We start from the raw sequence: 6,018 nt of genomic DNA on the forward strand, positions 1-6,018 counted from the left end.
AGGACTTTTACTTTCGGAACCTGGAATTGACACCTCTGCTGGCTAGCGAGTCAACATGTGTATGAACACCTGCAATTCTCCTTCCCTTAATAGTTTTAGTAAACAATTCAGTAATGTGTAGTGTCTCCACCAAATTTCTCATGGATTTTCGTGACTGGATATGGTGACGGATTAAATCTGGTGGCTTGAAGAATCCCGTTCACCACTGTTAACGACACACTACTATAATTTACCCAGCTACAGTTTATGTATTATGCATTGATGTGCATTTACAGCACACTTGTAATATAGTAATATAATTTTCCCAGCTACATTTTATTGTCACGTAGGGCTACTCCCCCCTCTCCTAGCTGTTACTCCGGTGTCCTGCTCTTCGTGTCTTTGTTGTTCCTTGCTTGTTAATCCCGCCTTGCTTGTCTGTTACCATAGTTTCCCTCTGTCTGCCATGCCCATGTTGTCATTGTCTTCACCTGTGTCTAGTCTAGTTCTGTGTATTTATATCCCTGTGTCTCCCTAGCCCGTTTTCGGTTGTTCTGTTCATTTGCTCCGTCGGTATTTGCCAATGTGCTCCGCGATCCTTGTTATTTGATTTCGTGAGTATTGTTCCTGTTCCATTGTTCATTCCTTTTAGTGTTCTCCCCATTGCCCTGTTCGTTCTCTTTGTGTGTCTGATTATGCCGATCAACTTGTCAAACCTGGATGGCTCACCTGTTACGACCCCTGCCTGTTGTTACGACTATGATTATGGAATTCCTTCTAATAAATCTCGCTCTCCTCAGCGTTTGTCTGCCTCCTAGCTGAGGAGGTGCCTGCGTTACATTTGTACTTATATTTTATTTTATGTTGTGCATTTGTAGCACACTTGTACTATTTAAAAGCTAGTCATTTAAAATGTTTATTTTTAAAAATGAAAATTTCCACCAGGGAAATTTTAGTAAGCACCAATGCAAACTGTCTATAAGAAACTATTTCTACTTTCTTTTGTTTCCCCTCTCTTGAAGCTACATTTTATTTATTTGTAATAATTTAGGCTGTGTGTTTCCAGTGTAATATTCCTCTCTCACTATAGTTTACTAAATTCAGGTATCGCATGGTTAGTGTTGCTAGCTGGGAAAATAGTGAATCACTCAAATATCATAACTGGATACATTCAACCTAAAACATAATTAGCCTATAACTCACTAATGATTAAGTCAAGTCAAGTTTATTTGTATAGTGCTTTTCACAATCTTTACAAGATTAACAATCTTATGGGTCCAAATCCCTAATGAGCAAGCCAATGGCGACAGTGGCGAGGAAAAACTCCCTATGATGGAGGGGAATAGGAAGAAACCTCGGGAGGACCAAGACTCAAAAGGGAACCCATCCTCCATTGGGCGGCCCGTTAGCACAAGTCCGTGGTGCGCAGGGTGGTTCTACAGTTCTACAGTAGTAGTCACAGTTCTCGTTCCCCGGCCAAGTAGTCACAGTCCCTTCAGTGTAGATGGTGAGCCTCTGATAGGAACTAGCATCCGCACGACCTCTTGTGGCAATGGCACGTCCAACCCTGGCATCAGTACATCCACCGGCAGGTGCTTGTATACGGATAGGTGCGTGTATCCAGCAGGGACCAGTCCCCTTCGGGTGGCCTGGTTAAATACACAAATCACACAAAAACACAAAATCAAATTATACAGACTAATACACAAGTCACACACAAACCACACAATCAGACTAAGCATACTGATGATTACATGAGTAACACCAAAGGTAAAATACAAGACAGTATGACTCCTTTGCAATTAAAACACAATCACATTACTGATAAATATTTATAAAACAATAATAACTATTTCACTAACAATTTACAAAATCATTTACGGCATTTAGCAGACGCTCTTATCCAGAGCGACTTACAAAGTGCTTTGCATTCAATCACAGAATTCATCCTAGGAAATAGTACGAATAGGCCAGAATTCAAGATACCATTGAGTCAGACTACTACTAAACTACAGGAGTCAATGTCATTACCTAGTGTTTTTGCAAGTTAGACATTTGCCAAGAAGCACAAATAACCACAGACAGACATACCATTTAAAGAACCACGGCAAGTGGTATCAGCTGAGTTAGTGCTCTGGTAAGAACTCAACAAACAGGTGGGTCTTCAGTCTACGCTTGAAGATAGCAATAGACTCTGCAGTCCTAGCAGCTAATGGAAGATCGTTCCACCATCTTGGAGCCAGGACGGAGAATAGTTTGGAGCTTTGTCTTCCATGAGACTTTAAGCATGGAGTTTCGAGTCGAGCCAAGCTTGAGTTTCTGAGTGTTCGCTGTACGGATTGGCTTTTGACCATGGACATCATGTAGGGAGGGGCCAGTCCATTTTTGGCTTTGTAAGCAAGCATCAATGTTTTATATCTGATGCGTGCCGCTACTGGAAGCCAGTGAAGAGAGCGTAGCAGAGGAGTCACATGTGAGAACTTAGGGAGATTGAAGACCAGTCGTGCTGCAGCATTCTGAGTTAGTTGTAGAGGTCTGATGAGGATGACAGGAGCACTGATAATCTGCTGTTGATAACCAAAAATCCCAAAATGGTCGAATCTGTAATCCTGATGGTTGTCCACGGTGATGATGAATAGTCCACGAATGGTGATTCTTTCGGGCTTTCCTCACAGTTCCTTGCACACTGACGATGGTGATTGTTCTAATAATCCCGACGATCGGTTCTTGATGCCGTTCAGTCCTCTGGTCTTGTCTCTGTTCTCTGGCGTGGATCATAAAGTCTCTCATCATCCTGATGCACATCTTGTCAAGGCTTATTATTCTGTCCTGGTCCACAAACTGCAGTAGTCCTCTTGTCCTGGGAGCCTGCGTGAAATTCAGGTTGCACAGCTGTCGGTAGTCTCTAATCCAGGAAGAAGCACAGGAGACCCACATGATGGACAGAACGAAAGAGACAGAAAAGCAGAATAAAGACTAAACACAGCTTTATGTTTTCATGAGAAATCTGGAAGATGAGTTAGGGTTACACAAACCTCAAAAGATGAAACAGAGTGTTGGGGGAAAGAGAAGGGGCAGATGTAAAACGCTCCAGGTGGGTGATCAGTCCATGTGATGTTCTACCTCTGTGTCCCAAAAGACCAACATCTAGTCCTCATGTGGTTATGGGAAAACCTTCAGCATCTGAAAAACACACATGCAAGCAAAAATATTAAATTACGTAGAAAAATAAAACGCATGCCACACAGTGAAATTATGAATTTATATAAGAATTCAATTCATGTGTAGGTGTTTAAAAGCCTGGAGGTGGTCGTTGAGGGGGTGCTCTCGGTGGGGATGGACTGCTGGAAAAAACAGCTGGGTTCGGTGTCTCCAGGGTCTGGGTGTGACTAGATTCGGATGACCTGAAAATGTCATCCGAACCAATGGAGACACCCTTAAACCAAGTGGACACCACCGTTTGCTACAAAACACACACAATAAAAATGCCTTTAGATATCATTTTCTAAAAACCTCACCACAAATAATTCTAAATGCAATCAGAAAGGAGGAAGCACTAACCAGAAAAATATTCTGCACCGACGTTGTTGTTGAACAGGTGCGCAGGTAGATGGTGGCGTCTGTGATGCTGGATCCCCTCCGCTGAATTAACAGAGGACATGCTGATGAGTGTAATTCAGAATGGGACAAGCTAGTGAAAGATGCTTATAGTCAAGACTCTTTGTTACCTTGATGCAGGCCACGGCACTAGCGCTGGCAAAGTGGTGGAGGGTAAGCTACAAATACAAGGAAAAGATTAGGTTGAAGGGACATTTACAGTAGCATGTCCATTCTTACTGAAATTGTGAACCTGTTCCCATGACTCACCTCTGCACCTATCCAGTAGAATTCATTGTTGAGCACCCACCAGTGCTCACTCTCCAGCCCACTGTAGATGGACTTGTGCTGGAGCTTCACCTCCACCACCTGCAGTCAAGCAGAAAAATAACTTTACCACTGAAATGGACAAACCCCTTATAAACCCTCAGGTAACAAAATATTTTTGTGCCTGTGATACACATTAAAAACTTAAGGGAACCTGTGTAGCTGAAGAACCCATTCGTGAGAAGGTGAAGGCAAACATCCTATGTGCTCTGTCCAATCCTTGGCGAGTCTGTATAAGCCTCAACTATGGAGAAAACCAAATACGTGTTACTTTGCGACTAGACAAGTATGTGCAAGACCTGCATTTTACAATTATTGTGACCAGCATGCAAATAAACAATGCATGCTACAGTTCTGCACAGAAACTTCCCTAAATCCTGTACATGTTGTGACAACGTGTTGTGAAAAGCGCTATACAAATATATTTGATTTGATTTGATTTAATCAGAATGAAGCTGGCTAAGAAGGATTTCACCAATAATAGCCAACTACCTCTCGGATCGGGGTATGGAGCGTCTCAAAGATGCCTTCGTCCAATGCAAAAGGCTCCCGATCATGTCCTAAGGAAGATGTTTAAAAAAACACTGAAATATTAAAAACTTTGATGCAACCTAGTTTAAATTTGCCGTTAAAGGGTAGCCAATTTAGTTAGGCTAAGTAACATAGTGATAAGTAGCTAGTTTAATGTAGCAAACCAGCTTGCGAATATAAGGGTGTGTTCGTCGCTAGCTCCCTAATTTACCGTCGCAGGTGTCGGTATGAGCTGCAGCTTCGACTTCCGTCTGTTGATCTCGGACCCGCCGCCTGTAAACGAGAAAAGACCAAACAACGGCCGAAACTCCAGTGGCACAAAGGAGCACTGGTCGCAGCCCAGTGAAAGGCAGGGAAAACAACATTTTAAACAGGTTAAACAAATTAATTCGAGATATTAACTCGTTGAATATGTTAATTCGAGATATTAATTCGGTAAATATATTAATTCAATATATTAATACGTTGAAGATATTAAATTGAGATATTAATTGTTTGAAGATATTAATTTGTAGATATTTGGAGATATTTGTTGATTTTTTTCCACAGCAAATGCAAAAGTGTCTTGTCTCTTTGGGGGGTCGGTAAACGACTGAGGGATTTTAGATATTTTGTTTGGAGTTTCACCTTGGCGATTTACCTTCATATCAAAACATGTTTTTCTCCATGACTCCGATATGCAGAAACACTTAGCAACGTAAAAGGGGGAAAGCAAACGCTAGCAAAATAATTACCTTTTGCGGAGTATTGGACTAAATGACCCATAATACCTTGTCGTTTTATTTAACTGCTGTCAAATAAATATTCTGCCACATGAATTAAATTAGCAGTAATGTATGCTTGTCAGAGTTAACCACAAAACGTGACATCTCTACTCATTGGACGGATAATTGTCTACAAACGAATGTTATTTACTTGTCAGTCTTAAAGTTCGTTTTATTTGAAGATTAGCGTATTGCCTGCAGTTCTTATTTCTGCCGTTAGGTGGCAACCGTAATGCACCAGTTTATAGCTCGCACATATGGAGTACATAGAGGCAGCGGCACGATGTGGCTGTTTTTCTAATTAATTGTGTGTCCATTGATCGTGAGTAACATTATTTGTTAGTGATGGGCACAGCAGTTCTTTTAGATGAACGGAATCATTAGAATCAGTTCACTAAAAATATTCGTTCAAAAGATTCGTTCACCGAATCGTTCAGTGCTTGGCATGACTCCAACCCACATGGGTCCACTATAATGATTCAAATTGGACTTTGACATTTTCAAATTTTTTGCTTAAATGTATCATTTCTCTGTGTACATCACAGCATTAAGGATATTTTTATCAATCACAAAATCATATTTTCTCATCTCAAGCATTAGCTCTTTATAATTATTGGTCATTTTTTCAAGATCTGGGCAATGTTTTTCTTCAACCCCATTACGTACACAGTGGCAGCTCTCTGAATATGATCATAAAATGCATTTCTGAAGAAATCAATATTTTCATATTAATCAGATGTCCTCAACATTAATACAATAATTGTGAATACAAATACTTTTTGCAATACTAAGGTCTGAAATGTCCCTTTTCATGAAAGTG

At 40.8% G+C, this 6,018-nt stretch overlaps 1 protein-coding gene across 1 annotated transcript; it reads right to left on the reverse strand.

Annotated features, from left to right (window-relative positions):
• Positions 1–1,188: 1,188 nt before the first annotated feature.
• LOC143501928 (uncharacterized) lies at positions 1,189–5,022 on the reverse strand. Its single transcript, XM_076995088.1, has 9 exons — positions 4,646–5,022; positions 4,396–4,463; positions 4,058–4,147; positions 3,847–3,945; positions 3,708–3,755; positions 3,541–3,621; positions 3,015–3,442; positions 2,071–2,884; positions 1,189–1,628 (listed from the first exon to the last, which is right to left on the reverse strand). The coding sequence occupies exons 1-7, from the start codon at positions 4,797–4,799 to the stop codon at positions 3,272–3,274; spliced, it is 711 nt and encodes a 236-aa protein (XP_076851203.1). The 5' UTR covers positions 4,800–5,022; the 3' UTR covers positions 1,189–1,628; positions 2,071–2,884; positions 3,015–3,271.
• Between the last annotated feature and the right edge of the window lie 996 nt (positions 5,023–6,018).

Source organism: Brachyhypopomus gauderio, unplaced genomic scaffold (assembly GCF_052324685.1).
Source record: "Brachyhypopomus gauderio isolate BG-103 unplaced genomic scaffold, BGAUD_0.2 sc179, whole genome shotgun sequence".
NCBI lineage: Eukaryota > Metazoa > Chordata > Actinopteri > Gymnotiformes > Hypopomidae > Brachyhypopomus > Brachyhypopomus gauderio.

Coding starts and splice junctions, on each gene's coding strand:
- LOC143501928 (XM_076995088.1), bottom strand. CDS start 4,799: ATGTTGTTTTCCCTGCCTTTCACTGGGCTGCGACCAGTGCTCCTTTGT. Junction 3,622..3,707: donor GTGCCGTGGCCTGCATCAAG/GTAACAAAGAGT, acceptor CTGTTAATTCAG/CGGAGGGGATCCAGCATCAC. Junction 3,443..3,540: donor CGGTGCAGAATATTTTTCTG/GTTAGTGCTTCC, acceptor TGTGTTTTGTAG/CAAACGGTGGTGTCCACTTG.